The 22,000-nt window shown below is 40.7% G+C and overlaps 1 protein-coding gene across 1 annotated transcript in view; it reads right to left on the bottom strand.

Moving 5' to 3' along the window:
* TTC6 (tetratricopeptide repeat domain 6) overlaps positions 1 to 22,000 on the bottom strand; it is a 136,323-nt gene that overhangs the window by 35,795 nt on the left and 78,528 nt on the right. The window contains exons 8-12 of the mRNA XM_061612809.1: positions 8,025 to 8,159; positions 6,331 to 6,480; positions 4,783 to 4,923; positions 2,687 to 2,800; positions 1,670 to 1,789 (exon numbers count right to left, since the gene is read on the bottom strand). Coding sequence (XP_061468793.1) covers positions 1,670 to 1,789; positions 2,687 to 2,800; positions 4,783 to 4,923; positions 6,331 to 6,480; positions 8,025 to 8,159 — 660 coding nt within the window. The remainder of the gene's footprint in view (positions 1 to 1,669; positions 1,790 to 2,686; positions 2,801 to 4,782; positions 4,924 to 6,330; positions 6,481 to 8,024; positions 8,160 to 22,000) is intronic.

Below are 22,000 nucleotides of genomic sequence, written 5' to 3'. Positions count from 1 at the left end.
TCTGTCCCCATGTATATATCAGAGTGGGGGACCACCTGCCCATGGCCAAATTAAGCTCACTTAGCCTTCCCATTTGGCCCATGAGGCCATTTTGGGGAAGCCACACTCAGCCACCCTACACCTGATGTCATATATGTGAGTGGGGTGGGTAAGTGTGGGACTTCATAGGAACAATCGGCAACTTAAATTGGGCTCCCAATTGTTCCTTTGCTTGACCAAGGCATGCTCCCAACTGCCCATTAGGTTGGGATGCACCTTGCTCTTTCCCAGCCTTGCTCTCTGAAGCCATCCCATGCAACTCCTTTCCACCTCTGACTTCAGAGATGGAAAGGAGTGGCGCAGGGAGTCTTGCAAAGCATAGGGCTGGCAACACCGCTTGCTCTGTGATTCCCAAGCTTGGGAACCCTGTGCAAACGATTTTGACAGGTTGGTGGAACATCCCACCTATCAATCATGTGACATCATGATTACATGTGACTGACAGGTGGGTTGCCCCACCTAAATGTGAAAGTTGGCCCACAGAGTAAAGCCAGATCAGAAAGGCTTCGCACCCCTGGTGGGATGGTAAGAAGAGCTTCCCTGGCAGATCTGAACTCACAAGTGAGGAAAGGCACTCCTTCAAGTATCTAGGTCCCAAGTCACTCAGGGCTTTATATGATATTGATAAATCCTTCCGTTCAGACCTGAAAAGTACTGGCAGCCAGTGCAGTCCCCAGCAGCTCTAATTAAAGGCTGAGCTGCCATGCTTTGTCAAGCTGCAGCTTCCGAGTAGTCTTCAGACTTAGTCCTATGTACAGCACATTGCAGTAATTTAGAGCATGAATCACAGTGGTCAGGCTATCACTGTCCAGGAAAAGCCATAGCTGGTGAACTAGATCTGGAAAGAAACATTCCAGTCACTGTAGGCACTCAGGTCTCCAGTGACAGCACTGAATCCAGGAATCCCCCTGGACAACAAAACTGCTCTTTCATGTCATTCACCCAGTTCCCAGACATGGGAATCACTTAACCATAGCAATTCAGTTTCCATTTAGTGGCCCTCATCCAGCCCATTACAGCAGCCACCAGTCAAAAAACTGCACATCTTCAGCTGACAGGTGATATAAAAAAACAGAGCTGGATGTCATCCTCATCTTGACGGCGCCCAACTCCAAATCTTCTGATGACCTCACTCAGCAGCTTCGTATAGATATTAAATAGCATTAGGGACAAGATAGGATCCTGTAGGACTCCACAGAGCAATATCCATGGGGTTGAGTAAAAGTCACCCAATCCCATCCTCTGGAATTGGTTCTGCAGATAGGTCTGGAACCAGCATACCACCAAGTTTACTACCTCAGTTCACAGAGCTGATCCAGTAAAATATAGTGTTTGATGGTACTGAAAGCCCAAGAGATCTAGGAGAATCAACAGAGTTGTTCTGCACTTTCTTACTACTGAAGGAGGTAATCCATCAGAGGACCAAAGCTGTTTTGGTCCCAAACTTTGTCCCAAGCCAAAATAGAGTGAGTCTAGATAATCAGTCTCTACCAAGAACATCTGAAGCTAACTGAAGCACCTTGCCCCAAAAGGGGCGATTTCTCTAGTACTTTATCCAGCAACAGAAGTCACAAAACCTCTCATTTCATCTGTGATTTCTGATGTAGGGGTAGGGGTGGGGAATCTATACCTCTAGTGCATTACCATACTGAGCCAAATCTATATAGAGTAATGCACGGTTGATCAACACTTTCAAAACAATTTCCTTGTTTGCATCCAGAAGAAGAACAATCCCGTAATCTTTCAAAGCCTATAAAAAGAGAGTCACATAGTAACTAATTTAGTGTAGTATAATAATTTCCATATTTAATAAACAAAACTAAACACAGTGAAACTGCCAAGCTTTCCTAATATTATATTTGAATAATATTGTATTATTCATTGTTACTAACTGATGTATGAACAGAAATGTTTACTTTTAAAATAAAACACTTGTAAAACTTCAGTTTTGGTCAATTTTCCACCCTACATCACTGGTTAGGACATTCATACACTAATAAACTTGGAATATAAATACTGAAAACACAACAAAAAGCATCTGCCACTTTTTACTATTTAATAATGACATGACACCCACAAAGCTAGAAATTCAAAAAAATGAACACAAAATGACAGAAATACCATTGGTCATATGAAATATGTTTTTGTAGTCATTGTTGATTCTTAGGTCTCAAAGAGTCTGCCATCCTAATCCTGCAAATTCATGAAACCATAGAGCAGCCTTTCCCAACCTGGTGATGTTATAGACAACAACTCCTATAATCCCTGGCCAATGGTCTGAGATTGATGGGAGTTGGAGTCCAAAATACCTAGAAGGCACCAGGTTGGGGGAAACTACCATAGGGACTCAGGTGCACACACAGAGCCTCTTTGTTCACAAGGGTATCAAATATATTTCAATGAGATGCCTAACCCTGTATGTGCAGAGCAATGTGAGTGTGAAGCTCTCCCTCCACTTAAAGTGAATGGGAAAACTTGCATATAAATACATAATGTACACAGAACTCTGCATTGGAACTAATAAACACAATATGTTATAATTTGGAGAAGACATGCTAATTATAATAAAAGCAGGACATTCATATTCAGAAATAGAGTTAAAGCAACTGAGAAGAATTATATGACTGCTCATAAAAAAGAAACATACCTTTCTGCTATCCTTCAACAGGTGGTAGGAAAGTCCCCTATTGTAATATGCCAAAATGCAAGCATTGTCTAGGTCTATAGCTTTAGTTAAATCTTCAGTGGCATGTTTGTAGGTCTGTAGGGAAAAAGACATAGAATTAGTAATATTAACTGAAATAATCATATAATCTGTATATTTGTTTATTTTATTTAACTAAATTTATATATCGTATGAATTATTAAAAAACTCTAAGCAGTTTACAAAAAACATTAAAATTATTAATAAAATAGTTAAAATCAAGTAATTAAAAACATTTTATAACAATTAAAACAGCAACTAACTAAAAAGATTCAAACGTATCAACATCTATGTGTCTGTATAGGCTTGCCTAAGCAAAAAAGTTTTAAAGGTCATGAAAGGAATAGAGTGAAGGCCTGATGTTAATAGACAGGGAGTTCCAGAGAGTTGGTGCTGCCACACTAAAGCAACAATTTCATACAAGTGCAGAATGAATATTATGTGGCACCTGTAACAATGCCTGTTCCATAGAACAAAGTGCTCGAGTGGGCACATGGGGTAAGGCAGTCCCTATGTTGGCAAGAAGTCTATTGTTCTCAGCTGTAATTTGGAAATATATAAAATTATGAAAGCCAACATAGCTGAAATAATATTTATTTCTCTTTCATAATATGAGAGGTCACTCAGTGAAGCTAGTTGGCAGGAAATTCAGGACAGTGGACAGTATTCAACTAACTTTTTACTCTAGCACTAGTGCAACGGGTTCTCCCCCCATGACATCCGCAAATCTGCTCTGGAGAATTGGAGGAACCCCCATAACGGTTTCAGGAGCTGCACGGGGGAAGGATAGGGGGAAATCATCCTTGTGCTGACAAAACGACTATGTTAAATACAACCCAGTACTTCTTTACACAAGGCATAACTAGCATATGGACTTCATTGTCACAAGACAAAGTGATGGCCGCTAACTTAGATAGCTTTCTAACAAAAGGCTATTAATCATGACAGTGAAATGGAAGCTTCATAATCAAAGGCAAAATACATCTGAGTTACCAGATGCTGGAGATAGGGAATGGCCAGCACTTCGAGCCTGGATGTTTCTGGTGGCATTTGGCTCTTGTTTGAATCAAAACAGGTCTTAGTCTAATCCAGCAAGGCAATTCTTGTGGGAAAAGCACTTTGAGATCTTCAGGAATTGGTGCATGAGTCTACAAGTTTCATAGGGCTCTTCTCTTGGACAGTAGTACCTCATCTACATTATCTCATGGCAGCTGCCTCAAGATTAACTGTTACTTAAGTTATTTAATTAGTGCTTAACATTATCCAGCTGTTTTTTTAAAAAAAAAAACAACTTGAGTCCACCTTCATGACATAAATATTTGTTATTTCTTACTAGTGACAATTATTATGAAGCCACTTTCCAAAACTCATCTTCTATTACAGCTGATTACTACATTGGTTTATGAATCAGAAGCTTTAAATTCTTCATAAAGGAAGTAGTGTACTCCAAGCATCTGTCTTCACTTGCAAGAGGCAACAGAACACTAGCAGGTGCTCATTATTGAGCTTACAGAGTGTCAGTGAAGGTGGCAAAGAAGAGATGCTTTGCTGTTTCCATTGCATCTTCATTGTGTCATCCAAAAGAGCTCTTCCAGGTAGTACGGGGCCTTTTCTAGTCTGGCCCAAAGGAGATGGAGGAACCTCCAGGGGCTTGCTGTGACTTGTTTGCAAAACACTTTGAGGATAAAATTGCTTGCATCCACTGGGACCTTGACTTCACTATTAGTGCAGATTAATCTCATGAGGTGTCCAGAGCAGGGTCTAGTATTGTTGTACTGGATGAGTTTCAGTTGGTAGGGCTCAAGGATGTGGACAACGCACTTGGCTCAGTTTGGGCAAACACTTATCCATGTTTTTTTTTTTAAAAAAACTTTTTATTTGTGTTAATTTCATATTGGTTTTAATCTTTTTATTGTATGTTGCTTTAGGTTCATTTTTATGAAGAAAAGTAACTAATAAATTTAATAAATAAATAAATAAACAAACAGCACTGCATATATTTCACCACAAAAAGTGAAGACAACTGTAGGCATACTTACCCTATTATGAAATTTCAGTGCTCCTCTATAGAGATAGGCTCTCACGCTTTTAGGCTCAATTTTGATGGCTTCAGTACAATTCATTATTGCCTTAGAGTATCTTTCTTTGCTTCCATAGTAAGCTGCACGACTTAAATATGCCTTTTCAGAATATGCATTACAGAAAAAGACAAACACATTACAGAACAAAACTGAGTAGGAAATCTCTAGAGGTTTGTGTGTACATCATGCGGTCTTACCTGTCTAATAGGAAGGTAGAAAGCTCAACATTTTCAAGCTGATTTCTCAGGACTCAGCAGGTGGGGGAGTTTAATCTTTTGTTCCTCTGCAGCTCTCCTGATGAAGCTGCTATTTGGTAACAATGCGGGATTTCTTTTCACTGGAAATAGCAGCTTCAAAGGAGCAATTTTCAGGAACTTGCAAGTCAAAACAGGAAGTAAACACCAGCCTATTGTCTAAGTGCAAACCTTCCCTAGCCATTAGCTAGCTTGTTGTGATGCCACAGAAGCAAAATGAAGATATGGGACCTGATGGAAAGGGCTGAAATAAGGAAAGAGGAGGAACTGAATGTCCTAGATGTATGAATGAAGAATGTTGGAAGAAAGGATAGTGAAGGAAAGGCAAAAGAGTCAAAGGAAAGATTGATGAAGAAGAAAGGTTAATGAGGAACCAGCAGGCCCAGGACAAGAGATTATGCTGCCTGAGGCAGATGATAGCTCTGTTCCATTCCTCTTTGTGGTGGCAGCGGAGCCAGCATCCTCCTCCTCTTCCATCCTGCCATCCCTTCATTCCTCCTCCTTCTGCCCCCTCATTTATATATTTTTTTCTTTGCTACTGTCTTAACAGTGGCAGCACTGGCAGTTTTCCCACAGCTCCCTCTACCTCCTCCCTGCCTCGCCTCACCAGGCTCTGAGAAAGAGCCATGGGGGTCCTTCTAAAGAGCAAGGTCTGCTGGGTATGGTGGCTGAGGTTTCAAATAACTTTTTTTCTAAGTTTAAAATAGCCTTTCTAGCTGCTACGGCAAACTATGGTGGTGGCTCAGACACTTTCCTGACCACCTTCCCCAGAAGGCCTTGCTCTGAAGAAGAAATCCATTGGCCCCTTCTCAGAGCAAAGCATGGCAGGAAAGTGGAGGAGGCAGCACAGAGCCCTGCCTTGCCAGGTGGCTGGCTGGCCAAGTTAATGAACCAAGTGAGAGACCAGAGATGGCCATTTAGTATCTCCCCCACCCACTGCCTGAGATAATTGTCTCATTCTACCTCATTAATAGGGCAGCCCTGGGAACCAGGCAAGATATATTAAATAGGTAGATAACAAAGGCAGCTAGAAATCTGTCTGCCTATTAAGGAATAGTCATTACTATATGGACACAGAATGCCTAAACAGAGATGCATATGTTTAGGTAGGCAGGAGCGCGGCTTAAATAAGCAGAGCTAAATTTAAGAAAGACTGACTAGCATCAACTTTTTCATGAATTTGTACCACTGACTTATTTTTACCAAGATTATCTCTTTCAATATCTTCAAAAATTCAAATTATCAGCATTACCTGAAAATGTTTTGGTTGTACAGCAAGTGTTTTATTAAAATCTAATATGCACTTAGGTTGCTGGAGCTGCATTCTGCACAGCCCTCGCTGATAAAATGCATCTGCATAACGTGGATATAGCCTGACAGCAGAAGTAAAAGCATCACAGGCCTAAAAAGATAATATAATAGGTTTTAATAAATATTGCTCTTTTTAAATGGCTAGAATAGAAATATTTAAAGCTTTGGGACTTTGTACCACATGAATTTAGGCAAATGAAACCAGTTATGGAGGGTCGAATTCCAGTATTTGAATGGGCCTCATATGTTTAATGACATATCCCCATGCAGTATCTGTTATATATGAATTATACATAGGACAATTTTTTAGATGTTACCAAATTGGCCACATGTTAACAAAACAGAAGTAACATGTATTAATACTTACCCCAGACAAGGCCCCAGGGAAGGACATGTTACCACCTGAAATTTTTCATATTGGCCCTGTCTGGGGTGCTCCAGTATGGCCACTTTATTACTACAATTCATTCAACTGGAATATTGCCAGCTGATTGGACATACCAAGTATTTTATTTTTAATTTCAAGTATTCCAATGGCAGGGAGCACAGCACATTGAGGGAATGCAGACACTAAATTCTTTTCTTTTGTACCCATCCCAATATTTTCTTTTGTGAAACTTATTTATTTATTTATTTATTTGTTAGATTTATATCCTGCCTTTCCTCCTAGTAGGAACCCAGGGCAGCAGTACTAATGATGTGAGAGCAGGGGAAAGAAGTGTTTTTATATTACTTACAAAGTGCTTAATAAAACAAGTAATTTTTCAAGATCTTTCTGTGGAAGAAATCAGGGGTGAGAACCAAAATGCCAAATTGATAGTATTATGATCCTAAGCACTTGTTGCTTTGCCAGATGATACCAAGTGCACTATTGTTACCAATTTATTACAAAAAATGTGAACTTGTTCTGCCAAGGGGGGCAGATGTTCTTTCAAACAGATCTAGGTAGGCAATGAAATTTAACACCAGCTATGCAAGCTAACAGGGTTTATTGATGAGATAAAGAATAACAGGAATGAGCAGGGCTCCTGCCGGGAGGAAGGGCGGGATATAAATCAAATAATAAATAAATAAACAAGCACGAACACAGCAGAATACCTCATCATTCAGTTGCTGTGAAACCTCTTCCTCTAGACCTTATCAGCATGGTTGAACTTTACTGGGTCATCAGCCACGCATTCTCTCTCCTGTCTTAGGTACATATATGGAGACTCCACACACATACTTTAAGACAGAGAACAGGAGAGAGTGTGTGATTGATGACCCAGATTGTTAACAAAGGTGTAACAGTGTTTCCAATATCCAGCTCCCATCAGTAGTCTGGCTGGTTGACTGAAAATCTTCTAGGGAGAAGAGACTCATAGTCTCAGTGCCTAGGTTGGCATTATCCTAAGCAGTATGGCTGAAGTGCTATTGCCCCATGGGACTAGTCCTCAAGGAATCCCCTCCCCTTCCACTTACTAAATATCTTAGACTGACATGTCCATGGAAAATCTAATACATTTTTGGACCTTCAACATACCAATGCAGAGTGTCTTAACATCTTTCATGTCTTTAACTAACTTCAACTCCACAATCAAAATTTTCATACACAATGCTTAAAACCAACATGCCACAATGCTAAGAAATACATACCTCTAATAAAGAGACTTGCTCCATATAGCATTGGCCCATGAAAAAGCAAATTTCTGCAGCCTCAAACGTATTAGGCAGAGATTTTGCACTACCAGTCAGCAGCTTCAATGCCTGTTGAAAACTGGCTACAGCATCCTGTAATGCAAAGTAAGGCTAAACACATTTTAACTGATATTTGCAATCCCAATCTTGAGAATGGTCTTCTTTGTTTTTCTCAAAGGAAATAAACAGTGTCAGTCACTTTTTTGAATAGTGACAATTTGCCTCTCTCCCCCCCCCCGATGTAAATATTTACTTCTTTTCTTAAAACCCAACCCAACCCAGTAGATCAGATGTGGGGAACCTTGGCTCTCCAGATGTTGCTAAACTACAACTCCAATCAGCCCCAACAAGCATGGGCAATGGCCAGGGATGATGGAAGTTGCAGTTCAGCATCGTCTGGAGGGCCAAAGTTTCCCCACACAGATTCTATAAGTGTTTAACAAAATTAAAATAAACAACAAGAGAGTAATAAACACCTTGCAGCAAGCCATCCCATCTCTAAAATAATTACATAGGGTTGTATTCAACTAAGTTCTACTCAAAGTAGGCCCACTGAAATTAATGAACCTAAGTTAGTTATGTTTATTAACTTCAACAGGTCTACTCTGAATAGGACTAGCATTGACTACCACTCACAGTGTCTATAAAACACCATGGGATCATTACTGTACTGAAATAGTTCATTGAATCCCACCTACAACTACTGCCCTGCTCACACTAATGTATCGCTACATTCTCACCAATCAAAATCTGTTGCCTGCTCAATGGAAGCCATGTATATAATAGGAAGCCACCTTATAGCAGGTCAAACTATTCATCCATAAAGGCCAGTATCTTCTACTAGTCAATGGGTAGCCAATGTGGTGCCCTCCAGGTGTTGTTTGATTCTAACTCCCATCAGCCCCAGCTAGTATGGGAGCAACAAAATCTGGAGGGCACCACATTGGCAGCAGCTCCAGGGTTTCAGGCAGAGGGTTTTTTTACAACACCTGCTCCTTTAAACTGGAGATTCCCCGGGATTAAATCTGCTGCCACTGCCAGAGGTGGAGAGCTACCACTATTTAGCCCAGAAAATAGAGAGGGAGAGGGTTTGGGAAAGGCTAGGTGGGAAGCGGTTAAAAAGGAGAAGTTTTCGCTGGTTCAGATTAAAACCCAAACCAGAATACAGGGATCATACACATAGGCCAGTCAGGTTCACATGCCCTCTTGACAAATTATATATTTACTGGTGAAGAAAGCAGAGCAGGAAGGATACCCAGCAGGAAACAGCAAATAGATGGATAATAAATTACTTCCCAAAAGGAACTCTACCATGTATCATCAGACATGCAAACAGCCAAGCCAGGAATTGAATAGAGCTGCATACACATCATACATTTAAAGCACATCTCCTACCCTAAGAATCCCGGCAACTGTATTTTACCCCTCACAGAGCTACAATTCCCTAAACCTTAACTACAGTTTCCAGGATTTTTGGAGGGTGCTTTAAATGTGCTTTAGATGCATGGTGTGTACATAGCCACAATCTACTTACCAAAAAGATGACAGATTTGCTAGCATAACACTGTCTAAGTAGTCAAGACAGAAAAATAAAAGTATTTGGGTGTAGGTAAGTATGCTGAACGTAAAGCCAAATACTAATCAGAACCTATGCAAAAGTCTATTTGAGCCACACTCATTTTTCCTCTAGCATTTAAAAATAGTTTCATTCAAAACTACACAAATATAACAATGTTCCTTTAACCTTGTGTTTTTTGGCTTTCATTTGGATTTTTCCAAGTAGAACAAACATGTCAGGATCATGTTGTTTTTTGGTGGCTGCAAGCGCACACTCAATAGCCTTGTTATGATTCTGACAAAATGACTGAACAAGTGCTTCTTGAACAAGAGAACATTCAAGGGGTCCTGTAAGATATTTGAAGACAAATTCATTATGAGTCAAAGCATTTATTTTTGTGCACTCCAGTGTATAAATACAGATATGATAAATAAATAGGTACATGCATGATTTTATTTAAAAAGACAGACAAGCTTAGCAAAAAAGGTTAATATAAAGTTCCAAATGCCAAAGGTCCACATTAAAGTCCTCTTTTATGTTACAGACCAGCCTTTCCCAACTAGTGTGCCTCCAGATGTTGTTGGACCACAACTCCCATCAGCCTCAGCCAGCATTGCCAATGGCTGAGGCTGATGGGAGTTGTGGTCCAACAACATCTGGAGGCACACCGGTTGGGAAAGGCTGTTACAGACTTTCACCCATAGAAACGTAAGAAGCTGCATTATATAGTCAGACCATTGATTCATCTAGCTCAGTATTGTCTACACGGACTGGCAGCAGCTCTCCAGGTTTCAGATAGAAGTCTTTCCCAGTCCTATATGATATTGTTAGGGACAGAATCTGGAACCTTTTGCATGTAAAGCATCTACTGTATAAGCATGGCCATTTCCCAGCGTTTGAGAAACTTCAAACAGCCAGTGGAAAAATGAGAGTTCCAAATTGTTAATGTGCAAACCTCACAGAAATCTCTTCTAAAATATATGGCTTAAAGCAGGCAAGAATTACCCAAGATGCACGATGCTGACTGGTTGATTGGTTTAAAATGTTTTTATTATTTCTCTCCCTGAATTTGTGGCATCGCATAGTAGTTTGTTTATTTATTTACTTATTATTTGATTTATATCCCACCCTTCCTCCCAGTAGGAGCCAGTCGTTAAAATAATAATCAAAAAGGCCACAGTTCTATGCACCATTGACTTGGAGATAAGTTCCATGGAGTTGAGGAGGATTTTCTTGAAGTGAAATACCATTTGTGAATGATTTTCAATGAGAGCTCCCTAGTGCTTGCTGAAATAGTCTGAAAAGATTGCTTACTCCATATGGAATTCTAGCCCTCTGGGCTTACTGTGATATCAAGCTGACATTCCCTGAGAGTCTTAAGATAATCATTTGGAGATATTGACTCCAGGATCCAACTGTATATCTAAGATGCTCAGCCCCTCAAAGTAACAGTATTATCAAGGACCTAGCTCTCTCTTGAACTGGGTCAGCTGACATGTTGCATTTTCCTGGACCCCAGATTTTAAAAGAATAGCGTGCAAAAATCTTCATAATTACAGAAATAATTCAAACAGAAAGAGGATTAAAAATTGCATTCTAAAAATTCCAGAAAAAGAATGTGAGCTAAACTGGAAATAGAAACTTTAAAACAATTAAACAATTTAAAAACACTCATCAATAAATGCAAATGGGTAAATTAAAATATACTAATAATGGTAAACAAACATTGTTTGAATATGGTAATATGCAACATATCTAAAAGCTATCAACTGCTGTTCACACATCTAAAAGACAAACAAATGCAACAGTTAATACCAACAATTACGTATAAAACAAAATGGTTGAAACTTAGCAAGGTACAAATTACTTTTTCCGGAGACTGGAAAAGATCTTACAATACCACAATCACACAGGTCAATATCTCTACTCATACCTCAAAATCAAACAGAGTTATTAGAAATAGAAAATTACAAGCCCTAAACAACAATAAACAATTTAGGGAAGGGTTGTAGCTCAGTGGTAGCGCATCCACTTTCCAGGCAGAAGGTCCCAGTTTCAATCCCCAGCATCTCCAGCTAGGGATGGGAATGACCTCTGCCTGAAACTGTAGAGAGCCACTGCAAGTCAGTGCAGACAATACTGACCTTGACAGACCAATGATCTGATTCAATATAAGGCAGCTTCCTACATTCATTTTTTTTTTTTGATGTTGCAAAAGCCTGGATGCTGGAAATTTTTATCAAGAACCTTGCAAGAAATACATAAAAATGGAAACTTTAAATATGGATAGATTTGCTTTATCCCAACGAAATATCTAAAATATACATGAATAATTACCTCTCTGCATCCATAACAATAGAATGAGGAACAAGACAAGTTTGTGCTTTGTCATCACTATCATTTATACTATGTTTAGAACCTCTCACTATTACAATAAGAAACAATAGCCTAATGACAGGAATTAAATATGGATGAGAAGAGTTTAAAATCTCATAATATGCTGATGATACCGTACTCCTGTTGACACATCCAGATAGATCAACTGAAACCTTCAAGATCCTGAAAAGTTTTAGTGAAGCATCTGGGTACAAGATAAACACCTCCAAATCAGAGTATTTTGAGACAAACATCTCAGCTAATCCACACCAGAATCTACTGGAACAAACAGATATAAAATGGAAAGCAACACCCAGAAAACAAAGTATCTGGGGTTATGGTTACATCCAGAAATACATATAATAAAATAATATAACTATAAGGAAATGTCAACAGAAATATAGAAAGACTTTGAAAAATGGAAGTAGTATAACCTATTTTGGCTAGGCAAAATATCAGTAATAAGAATAATCACCTTGCCATAAAATCCTTTTTTTACTTAAAAAACTTCCATTAAAAATAAAATAGTCTAAGCTAAAAGTCTGATAGAAAAGAACATGAAATTAATCTGGATGAACAAACCACATAGAATGGCAAAGGAAAACCTATATTTAAAAACGCAGATAAAGGAGGTTTGGGAATACCAAATATTATCAGATACTACCAAGCCATAAAACTAGCAGCTATCAACTAGTCTGAAATAGGCAGGCAATCACAAACAGAACTAATCTGGAGGACGTTGGTTCCTGTGATGATCTTTTGGCGTTTTCGGAGGCGGTTTGGAGGCCTGGGAAGTGCTCCTGCAGCGGCCACCGCCCTTCCATACAACCTTCATCCACTTGCCTGATATCTGCGGCATTTACACTCTGGCCCCTTCGCCGAGGCTTCTCTAAGAGGAACTGCTCTGTTAGTTTTGTTTTTGAGAGGCTGGTTGTTCCACCCCTCTCCTCGCTGGAACTGCTGGATGCTGGGGTTGGGGGAGATGCTGGTTTTTGATCTTGTAAATGGACTATCTCCCACATTGGTTTTATGCCAGGGTGGGAAGACTTACATCAGGAACTCCTATCTCTAGTTACACCTCGGACCATACAGGCGAGAAGCCTATTATTGAAACTGAGTTGCCTCTACCTTGTTGTTTAGTTATCATTTATTGTTACAGTTTTTATTGTTTGCTTTCTGATATTCTGTTGTTTTATATGTTTTGTTATGTACATCGCTCAGAGTGGCTGGTAAATCCAGCCAGATGGGCGATTAACAAATAAAATAAAATAAACTAGATCTGTATGGTAGACACCAACAATATATATCTCAGATCCCAAGTGCCTTTCCTCAGCTAAATCTATTCTGAAAACATGGGAGAAACCTTCTCAGAAACTTGCACCAGGCCTATCCCCTTAACCTCCATACTAACAAATGGGTTCACAGAGAACCAACTGTACTCCACTATAAACTTAGCAATTTGGTCCCAACAAAATATGCAACACCTTGCTAGCTAGCTCAAAGATGGTTTTATAATCTCATACAATCAAGTAACTTGTTTACTCATTCAAATGAGACCTTCATTGTTCCAGTATTTTCAAATCAGGCATGATGTTGTAAAAATAACCAGATATGGACCAACATGTCAATATACTGTTTTTGAAAACCTAATGGTTAATAACAATCCAAGGAAACTAATCAGTAGAATATATCTACCTCTGATCTGACCAACTACAACCCACATTTAAAAGAAAGTAGGGAAAGGGTTTGAAAAATTACAATCTTACTACATCACAAACAGAGTGGATATGGATTGTGAGAAAGCACTAACATTTTAAAGAATCAATGAACACAGAATGACCATTGCTGTTTTTCAAAGTATTTGTCACTAAAAAGTCAAATTCTGAGTTAAACACAATGGCAATACCCCTGGATTTAGCTGTACCAGTTGCCACTATTTGCCTGCTGAACCATTAATGTTTAAGCAGGGGAATGTCCTGTGTTGCTTTGTGAGTTTCTTGTAGAAACTACATTGGGATATTTTTCCTTGAGATTCTGCTCCGGTTAATCCTGCTCCGGTTAATGACATCACTCCGCATCACTCCAGTGGCAACTGACAGAGCTGGGTGGAGGTGCCAAAAACTCAGCAGAATTGGTGCTGCCTTATTTCAGGGGAGAAATAGTTCCACCTTCTAGGGACCTTAGCAAAAAAAAAAAAGCCCTCTTCTCTGGTTCCTGTTAGATATACTGATATCTGTACTTCCAAATAAGTATGCTTCAAATCAAGGAGACAAAATTAGAAAAAAATGTAAGCAACTTCAAACATGTCACTTATAGTAACTATAAGACCATGTTGTGTTTTAATCATACCCTTACACCATAATCCTATATATTACTAAGCAACAGTCATTTTAAATGGGGCTTACTAAGTAAATGTTTACAGGATTGCAGCCTTAATCTGCAAATATATGCCAAGATCGAAAAAACAGCATTACTAGTTTTGCATGCTCAAGAAAAACTTTGGACTTATATTTCTTTAGACAGCAGCCCATCGTGCCACATATCATACCACTTTGAATTTGAGGGGACTGCCAAAATAGAATTGTGGACAGGGCATTGGGGAAAAATAGAAAATCCTGCTAGGCATGCTTTAAATAACCCTTTGGACCCTGACCAAAGAGAACCTGACCATCACAGTGCATAGAAACTTAAAATATAGTGAGATAGTACCTTGGCCCATTTCTGCCACTTGGTGTATGCAAAAACTTGCAAGTTCATAATTCTTCATCTCTAATAAATATTGTCCCCTGTAATAAAGTATTTTAACAGATATGACTTGCTTGGAATTTCTATGAAACATATTTAAGTGCTTTAAAATATCAATTATCACAGCAACAAACATGTAAATATTTGAGTAAATCACAATTATAGAAGAGTACCTTCAAATTTTCATTGGTTATACTTTCAGCTATCTCGGCATTGTCCCCCACTAAAGAGACATTTGGTCTTACCATGAAATGGTCTTCTCTGTGCATGTCAAAAGATGATATCAGGTGGGGTAGCTAGCTCCACCTACCAGCTGAAGGCAGAAGAGCACTGTTGAATTTTGCAGGCACCTCCTGCTCTGCACAGCTCCTTGCCTCAGTTCTCAATGACAAGCCAATAAACGAGGAAGGAATGTGTCATGGCCCCGTCAGAGGACTCCTCAGATGAGGATGACTCGGGAGTAACAGCAGCAGACCCAGGAGCAGCAGGAGACATGGAGGAGCCTCCGGAGAATCCAGCTCCTTCTGCCCCTCAGCTGCAGAGCACCCCAGGGACAGCAGAGGCCCTGCAGCCAGACACAGACAGTGAACAGGATACTCCCCCCTCACCTGCAGAACGTAGACAGCAGAAGGTCAGGCAGAAGAGAAGCAGGCCTGTCTCCTTAAGGCCCAAACGCTGAGGGCTCACACCTGCTGTCCATCCTGCTCTTTATAAGGCACACCTTGGCTGCAGCTTGTTGCTGACTGCAACGTCAGGCATGGCTTTGTGTAGACCTAGTTTCCCTGCAGCATCTCTTTGACTGACCTCCTTGGCAATTGATCCCGGACCTCCACTGACCTCACTTCTGGACTTCTGACTCGGCAAGTACGCTTCGGATAGGCCTGGCAGATTTACAACACGACTGCTGGCTAAGGACTTTCCTTCCCTGCCAAAGACCCAGGAATTTCCAGCCCCCCCTGACACTGCGGATGCAGTGTAGAGCTGACAGAATGATAGAAATCACACCACTAAGACGAAAGACAACACCACTCATACATTCTCTGCAAGAGGCCTATTTTGTGATAATAGTGGCAGCCCAGCCCTCCTAGGGAGTGGCCCTGAGATCAACTTTTGACATGCACAGAGAGGACCGTTTCACGGTAAGTCCAAATGTCTCTTCTCCTGTGCATGTAAAAGATTATATCAGGTGGGACATACCAAAGCTGACCCATGTAGGGTGGGAACATCGCTGGGCTGAACATACTAGTGGTCTGAGAGTAGCTGATGAGTGAGGGGAGAAGAGGGAGAGTTGGAACGTTTCCCCCTCAGCCTCTTGCAAGTGTTGGAGGGACATTGGCTCATCCAGAAGCCCTGTAAAAACCTCGGGAGAGGATCTTGCAGAAAAAATGGAATCCAAGGAAGGGTGAGGCTGATTGCCTTCTTCCTCTGATAAGGATTTTTGGTCCCTCTGTGTTCTGCAGATGGTGCTGTGAGAGTCCTTCCCTGTGGCTCCTTTCTGTTTATCCAGGCCATGCCAATGCAGGCTAACTCACCTGCTATTTTTAGGCCCCACACCTTCCGGAGCTGCCCTGTCCACCAAAACATGTGCCTCAGCCACCTCCTGCCTGCTGGAAGAGGGGCGGGCCATCACTGTCTCCGTCTGTGTTTCCATAATGCCTGAAGGCCTGTCTTGTAATGGCGCTGACACTGCCTCTGGTCCAGGGGGAGGAGGGAGCAGTTTTAGCCTCTTTGAGGGATTTTCATACTTGCATGTTGCTTTCCCCGTGGGGCTTACAGGGGTTAATGGCCTCAGTGGCGGCTATGCAGCAACGCTAGAGTTGCTGCTGTGGGTGGGGCAGGCCACAGGTAGTTCCCAAGGCTTGAGAATGTCTGCCACGGCCCTCCTGACTGGGGCACAAGAACACGGCTGGCTGTGGGAGGAAAGCCAGTCCTGTTACAGTGCGCTCAAGGCGATGATAACGCTTGTGGGGAGGCACCAAGGCTGCTAAGGTGATTGCCACTGAGGCTTCAAAAAGAGCTGGAACAAGTTGCGAGGCTGGGGGGGTTGCTAACAAGTCATGAAAAAATGCCAGTGCTGAGATGGGGGGGCACCTCCCTTGCTGGCGGCTTCACGCCGCGGTGAGATCTCCAGGAACGGAAAAACAAAACTCAAAACTTTTTTTTTTAACAGGGGAAGGAGCAGTGAAAGGGAATCAACAGAAATGAAGTGAAACAAAACGGTAAATGAACACACACACACACACACACACACACACACACACACACACACACACACACACACACACACACACACACACACACACACACATACAATACTGGCCTGAACCATGGGAGCAGAGAGAGAACTCAACCGTTCTTGGTGAGGGCAGAAGAGAACTGAGGCAAGGAGCTGTACAGAGCAGGATGTGCCTGCAAAATTTAACAGTGCTCTTCTGCCTTCAGCTACTAGGTGGTGCTAGCTACCCCACCTGATATCATCTTTTACATGCACAAAGAATACCTAAAATATATTTACAAGGAATAAAAGTTATTTATTTAAAATATTGCTACCCCCCTCGTCTTTACTGATCCCTAGGGCAAGTTACATAAACACAATACATATAATAATATCCTAAAGGAGGAGATGCAACAATTAATAAACAGACCAGATAAAAATTCATAATAAATTTTTAAAATGTTGTGGATAGTTCCATAAAAATACATCTCATAACAGCTTGGAAAAATAGGTAAGTCTCAAGCACAATATTCCATGTGATTCTGATAATCTAGCTCATTTATAGTTAATTTAGGCAGAAGTTCATATAGCCAAATTAAGCCCTAAGAAATTATTATTCATGCCCTCTGAAAAATGACATTGGTTATATAGTCTCACCTATAAAATCTACTTTAACTAAAGTAGCATTCTTGATAGAATGATAATATTTGTCCAGCACTTAAAAAACTAAGAAGAAAATTTAAAAGGATACAAATTTCTTTGGTAGGCCCCAAAACTAAAAATAAAACTAGATTGTCTGTAATATAATAATGCGAATGTGAATTTCTATGAAGAAATTGCAGGAAGAAGATGTGATGTATTTTACTGGAGCAGTATTCTATTAAAGCATCCTGTCAGCGTAAGGATATCCGTTTGCACAGTGGGATTTTCTCCTCTCTCCTCCCTCCATGCTCACCTCACTTAGTCACCAAATCTACTCTGGAGGGTTAGGGGACCCCTAGAACGGATTTAGGGGGTGTGCAGGGGGAGGAGGGGGAGGAAGTCCCATTGTGCTAGAGGTAATCCTTGCACTGACAGGGTCCTGATTTTGCACTATGATTGATACAACCCCTGAAATCTGAGTCAATTAAGAGTTGTATAGATTTTTTTTACCCATTAAAAAAATAAATAGGGACAAGGCAACAATGAGATTTTCCCACTTTTGCCTTCCTTCTCTCCAACTTGTACTCCAATCCCTACACTGGCTTCAGGTGTCATGCATGGGAGTTCGCTCCTCCATCCTCTTCAGATCTGAAGCCATTGCACAGGCTTCTATTGGGCTGAAAAGGTGAATGAAGTGCTCCAGCCTCTGTGACGGCTTCGCAGCCAAAGGAAAGAGGGATTTACAAATGCTGGGTCCTAGGCCAGGATAGCAATGTGGTGTCTTCCAAATGTTGCTGGACTACAACTCCCATCATGCCTGACAAATGGCCAAGGTGTCTGGGGTTAATGGGGCTTGCAGTCCAACAGCATCTGGAGGGCACCACATTGGCTACCCCAGCCAAGGCCAAGGGAAAACCAAACATCCAAGCCCAGGCCTGCTAAGAGCTAGTTCCTGCACTATGCTAGCAGGGATATTTCTTCGTAACATGAGGGCAGTGCTTGTGTGCAACCCTCAACCCACATCAGTGTAATTTCTGTGATTTTTCAGCAAAGGTAAGAGATAAATGCCTATTATACTGAGACCTATTAGCAACCTTCAGTGTCCATGAACAGACACCAAGAGGCAAATCAGAAGTGGCATTAAAAGTACATGTCTTTTAAAAAAATGTTCTGAATAGCTTCCTGTAAGTTGCAAATCAAAATTGAGACCCTGAAGGAGAGAGATTTAACCATTTCTCCTCCCAGCCACATTCCTGTTGATGACCCACCCACCCAAGTTCCCTTCAGGGAGGGAAGTTCCCATTGGCAGGAAATAACAAGTTCAGGAATTGATTTTCTCTAGACTGTGGTGTTTGCAAAAGAATTCAACACACTCCCTTAAAGCTTTTCTTTTTAAAATTATTTTTAAAAGCATTAAATGTATTAACACATTAACATCACCTCTAGTGTGGTTCCAAGGCTTAAGTGATATACACTGATAAGACAGACAGACAGACAATAAGGAAGGAGAGAAAGGGTTGAATTCACTGTAATGTTAAGCTGAACATCCCATCAGTGCAAGGATTCTTCCTCACACAACACAACATTCTCTCTCTCCTCCCCCTGCACGCCACCTAAATCTATTCTGGAAGTTCCCTCAACCAGCTGGAGCATATCTGGGGACAGCACAGGGCACATGCAAGGGGTTGGAAAAATAAATCCAAGGACCCAGCCTTTATCCACTTTATAAGCTCATTTGATATTGTCTTATTACAAGAAACTTGAGCTCACTGGCCTATTTGGGTTTCTGAGTTTAAATCTGATAATCTGAGTGCCTTTTCCAAAGGCAGACCCAGTGCTGGCCTGACATCTTTGATCTCATCAGCTGTGGAGGTATCTGTTACTGACATTTCAGCCTCCGAACATCTAGTGCTGGCAGTGTTACTTCAGTTTGGGAATATTAAGCTCCTTGTGTTTAATTTATATATGCCCCTATGGCAAAAAAGGATAAGGTGGTCATCATTGGAAAACTACTTTTTAACTCAAATTTCACTTGTCCCTTCAGCCTATGTCATTATGGGTGGCGATTTTAATGCTAGGATGGGTCTTAATGACCTAGCACTACAGGATTCTAAATAACCACGTGCTGAAATCCTCGACTTCAAGAAACTCTAAAGATGCTACTACATGGGCATGTTTAGCCTGGAGAAAAGAAGACTGAGGGGAGATATGATAGCACTCTTCAAGTACATGAAAGGTTGCTACACAGAGGAGGGCCAGGATCTCTTCTCGATCGTCTCAGAGTGCAGGACATGGAATAATGGGCTCAAGTTGCAGGAAGCCAGATTTCGAGTGAACATCAGGAAAAACTTCCTGTTAGAGCCATATGACACTGGAACCAATTACCTAGAGAGGTAGTGGGCTCTCTGACACTGGAGGCATTCAAGATGCAGCTGGACAGACATCTGTCGGGAATGCTTTGATTTGGATTCCTGCACTGAGGCCCCTTATAAGGCCCCTTCCAACTCTACTATGATTCTACTATTAATGAATCGGGGGTGCACTTGGCACAATTTTGCAACAACAGGGGCTAAATATCCTTGATGGTTCAGGCTTTAAAGATTGTTATGGTGAATATACATTCAATTCTATTAACAGCTCTAGTGTAATAGACTCCATTATATACTACTATATATCTACTACTACTATACTATAGTAGACTACTATATATCTGATTTTCTACGGAATTTGGCCACTGATTTTGCAATTGGTATCTAGGATGCTAGTGACCATATGCCTTTACTACTAATCTTAGAAGTACCCCATAAGATTTACTTACAGAGTAAAACTACTTTTCAATAACACTAATTTAATGTCCTCTAATGGTGGTAGAATTAGATGGTCAGGTAAAACAGAAAGAGCATTCCAGGTTACCATTAATTTAGAAGAGTACACTGATCACTATCAGAGTATTATATATGCATCTTCGCCGCAGAAAGACATAGTGGGTTTTCTGAATCTTGTTTTAGCTCTCCAACAGGAGATAAAGTCACAGCAATGTACAAAAAGGCATCCAGATAAACATTGGTTCAGTGCTGACTGTTTCAATCTTCACAAACAATTAAAAAGTATTTATAATACTTACAGAAAGTTAATACTCCCCCTCATTTACTACCAGACTAAGAGACAGTACAAAGCCCTTATAAAGCTTAGGAAATGGGAGGCTGAAAGGAAAGCCTGGCAAATGTTAATTAGTACTTCACTTCTTCACTCTAGCAGAGCTTTCTGGCAAATAGTGTCAGAAACCCTCTCCCAAACAGGAGCAGCAGTGCTGCTGTATTCCAGCTAATGTTTGGACGGAGCATTTTCAGGCTATTTACAATGAGTCCCTGAACTTCCCCAGTATCGCTACACCCTCACTAAAGTCAGAGGTCCCTTATTGGCCTCCAGTAACTCAATTAGAAATTAAAGAACTTATATTGCAATTATGCCACAGAAAGGCACCTGGGCTGGATGGAATCCCACCTGAGGTCCTGAAGTCAAACCCAGATTGGTGGGCTCCTCTGTTAGCTAACCTTTTCTCATTGATTAACAGCTCTGGGAATATCCCCTCTATATGGAGCAGGGCTATTATTATTCCCATCTGTTAAAAGGGTACAAGATCTGACCCTAATAATTATCACCCCATAAGTCTCCTCTCTATTGTTGGGAAAATATAGGCTTCTTATTACACAAACAAGTTGAAAGATTTGGTCAAGTTTTCTAATATCATTGGCATGGAACAGGCTGGCTTCAAGGAAGCTTCTTCATTTCTTCAGGGGGATTGACAAGGTTGGGTGTTAGCCTCCTTGTTATTCAATATTTATCTTGCTGACTTACCACAGGCATTGCACCTAATAGACTAATAATAATGTTTGTTCAATTGTTTGTAGGGGTCACTGGATCAATAAATATATTCGATTAACATGCAGAGGGAAGAAGGGGAAGCTAGTTGAAGTTGTTCCACTAGTGCAAGGATTTAGATGAATACTGCCCAAAGAAACAAAATTAAGAGAGATGCTGATAATAAATATCTTACCTTGTTAAGCATAAGTGGGGTGAGTTAGGTTGAAGATGAATGGCTCTGTTTATATCCTTAATTGCATTATTTAAATCATGAACCTGTTATTTTCAGAAAAATAAGCATTCATTATTCCTAATCTGGATACTTCTCTTTCCTTCAATGCATTCTCCTACACAAGGGTCATCTACATCCTTTTTGAACACTTCGGGCCAAACTAGACATGATGCTACCAGCATGATTATTGTCCAAAACAATAGCCACATATCTAGCTTCCCACCACCCCAGGTAACATCTAGTAGAATAAACTAGTGCCCTGACACCACAATAGTCCATGATTGTCTACATACAGCAGCAGC

The sequence above is a fragment of the Rhineura floridana genome, chromosome 2, assembly GCF_030035675.1.
Source record: "Rhineura floridana isolate rRhiFlo1 chromosome 2, rRhiFlo1.hap2, whole genome shotgun sequence".
Taxonomy (NCBI): Eukaryota; Metazoa; Chordata; class Lepidosauria; order Squamata; family Rhineuridae; genus Rhineura; species Rhineura floridana.
The sequence above is the reverse complement of the archived record's forward strand: the minus strand, read 5'-3'. Positions and strand labels throughout refer to the sequence as shown.